Source organism: Pterocles gutturalis, unplaced genomic scaffold (genome assembly GCF_000699245.1).
Source record: "Pterocles gutturalis isolate BGI_N339 unplaced genomic scaffold, ASM69924v1 scaffold40558, whole genome shotgun sequence".
Classification (NCBI taxonomy): Eukaryota; Metazoa; Chordata; class Aves; order Pterocliformes; family Pteroclidae; genus Pterocles; species Pterocles gutturalis.
In genome coordinates this window covers 1-2,925 of record NW_010127083.1, presented here as the reverse complement: position 1 = coordinate 2,925, position 2,925 = coordinate 1, and the positions used below count along the sequence as shown (strand labels likewise).

Below are 2,925 nucleotides of genomic sequence, written 5' to 3'. Positions count from 1 at the left end.
CTGCTCCTTTGGAATCGCCGCCTTCTCGTTGCTGTTTAGCAGTAAATCATTTTCCTGGATGTTGTGGGGGGCAGCGGGGTGGGGGTTCTGCTGACCCCGGGGACAGGCTCTGGAGTCTGTCCTGGGGACAGTGCTGGGGACACCCAGACACGAGGTGCTGCTGCTGGAGCCCATGAGCCTGCCCCAGGGACGGGCTCGGTGGCCGAGGGGACTGTGTCCTCTCTGAGCGCCTGTGTGTGTTTGCCCGCAGGCAGCTCAGGGTACCCTGGCCAGAGCGCTTCGGTGACATTTGTCACGCCTTATGTGAGGAAAAGCTTCCGACCCGCAGCTCTCCCGGGGGAATGCTCAGGGGCTCTGCAGCGGAGCCTGGGAAGGAACGTGGCTGAGCTCCGAGGGACCCTGCGCGGCTGGGGGTGAGCAGGTAACCGCCGCACCGGGCTTGCGTTCCCCTCAGCTGCAGCTGAAGTGTAGGATGCACCTGTGGAGGATGCGAAGCTTCTGTTGATAGCTTCAGTAACTCTAATCATCAGTGTGGCTGTTTGGTTTAGAACAGGGGATGACAGATACTTTCTGACGCCTTTTTCTCATTTTTCAGTCTCTTTTCCCTTTCAAACATTAATGAAATGTCCCTGTGTCACTTTTCCCACCACTGTATTTCTCTGCTTTTTCCCCCTTACTGCTGCCTTCAGCCACTAACACTTGGGGACAGTTTGCTTCTTGACTTCTCAATGTCCCTTTAAGTTGTTTTTTTTTTTAATTTATTTTATAAAGCTATCAATATTTTTTCAACCTGTAAAAAAGCTTAATTATATTTTACATTGTTTTAAATCAGTTACTTGGGTTTCTAAATCCTCAGCTCTATAAAGTAGATCCCCCAAATTAATAATGTGAGTAGGATGCGTTAACTCAGTTGATCTTGTAGAGTGGTGTTAACTCCACAGAAAATTTAAATGTCTTCAGAAGACAAAGAGGCTCAGGAGGATGAGCTGCTGGCTCTGGCCAGCATCTATGACGAAGATGAGTTTAAGAGAGCCGAGTCAGCCCAAGGAGGAGAAACAAGAATTTGTCTGGAGTTGCCCCAAAACTTCAAAATTTTTGTGAGTGGTGAGTTGAGATGTTTTGTGTTATCCCAAACTTAGGTATTCCCAAGCTGATTTTCTGGTTTGTGCTTAGAGGGCTGCTGCAGTAGCGAGCTGCAGGAACACTGACCAGGGAAAGCTGCGACTGGCCCTGGGCTGTGCTCGGGGTGTTGGTGGGGTTCATATCTGAGCAGGTGATTTATCCTCATCCATACAGCCTCTTCAGGGAACGTTAAAATTGGAGATGAGTGATAGTGTTTCTTTGGAATAATTAAGTTCATTTATTTTTTTTTCCTTGAGGATATGGTCCTGTGTTTGTGCAGGATCTGGTATTTCACCGTACTGGTGTTTCCTGATTTAACCATGTGCATGCAACCCCATGAAACCTTACTGCACTGAGACGTTTTGGTATTTAGGGTTGAATAACTAATTTTAAACTCAGAAATTTATCAAATGAAGAGATACATCTGTCATAAACAGTTACAATTAATTAGTTTTAATTTTCTTTTTGTGTCTCACACTGTCTCAATTCCCCTGGATTCAGGCAGTTCCGCAGAAAGCCTCCAGAACGACAGCGGGTTTGAATACACCGTTTGCTTCCTGCCGCCACTTGTGCTGAATTTTGAGCTCCCGCCAGACTACCCATCCACCTCCCCACCCGTGTTTACCCTCAGTGGAAAATGGCTCTCCCAAGCCCAGGTTTGCAAAACAGCTTTAACATTTTAACGGAGCTTTTGTGCTCGCGAGTAGGTTCCTCATTAACAGTGCTTTGGGGGATGGCAGTGAAAGTAAAATTAAGACATAAATGATTCCATTGCTCTTTCAGGTGGCTTTTCCGTTTCCTTCTTGTTTTTATTTGGTCACCATTCTGAGGAATGAAAGCTTGCGTCCATGAGTATTATTTTTATATGTATTTTATGTATTTAGTAAAACTCCAGAATCTGAAGTGTAAGTGTGCACTAAGGACTGTGGAGGAGAGGAAAGCTGTAATGAGTTGTCAGAACTGACTGAAATCTGGAATTTTGGTTTTTCTTTCCTAGCTCAGTGCTCTTTGCAAACACTTAGACAACGTATGGGAAGAAAACCGAGGCTGTGTGGTCTTATTTGCCTGGATGCAGTTTCTGAAGGAAGAGACACTGAGTTACCTGAACATTTCCTCCCCATATGAGCTAAAAATGTGCCATCAAGGGACTGGGCAGAGCAGGACACCTGTGGTGCCTCTCGACACCGAGAAGGATTGTGATGGTGCAGCAAGCTCTGCAGCGGCTGAAGAAGAAGAAATCATCGACGCGAGAGCTGTGCAGGATGTGGAGTCTTTGTCGAGTCTGATTAGGGAAATCTTGGACTTTGATCAGGCTCAGAGGAGGAAGTCCTTTAACAGTAAGATGTACTTGTGCAATATCTGCTTCTGCGAGAAGCTGGGCAGCGAGTGTATGTACTTCAGCGAGTGCAGCCACGTGTACTGCAAAGCGTGCCTGAAGGACTACTTTGAAATTCAGATCAGGGATGGGCAGGTCCGCTGTCTCAACTGTCCAGAGCCAAAGTGTTCTTCCGTGGCTACTCCTGGCCAGGTAATACTGGTGTGCAGGCAGTGGTGGTAGAGCTCTGCTCACTTACCGATAATTGCGGGAGACGAGGTGAGGCTGTTCGTGGTGAGCACTGTGAATACACCTGGGGACGTTTCTGAGCCAGACAGGGGCATCAGAGTTAAAACTGGATCACCTGGCAGGTATTTTGCCCACTGGATTAGTACTGGTGTTGGTCAGGAGCCTGAATTCACGTCCCATTGCATTTGATGCTGCATGCTTCTCATTTGATTATTAAAATTATTAAAATTAATTATTAT

The 2,925-nt window shown here is 46.8% G+C and overlaps 1 protein-coding gene across 1 annotated transcript; it reads left to right on the top strand.

The window, feature by feature from the left end:
• Positions 1 to 950: 950 nt before the first annotated feature.
• LOC104457514 (E3 ubiquitin-protein ligase RNF14-like) lies at positions 951 to 2,650 on the top strand (the record flags this gene model as incomplete). Its single annotated transcript, XM_010079175.1, has 3 exons — positions 951 to 1,104; positions 1,624 to 1,778; positions 2,120 to 2,650. Coding segments are annotated over exons 1-3 (840 nt in total), but the record flags the coding sequence as incomplete, so codon positions are not given.
• Positions 2,651 to 2,925: the final 275 nt, after the last annotated feature.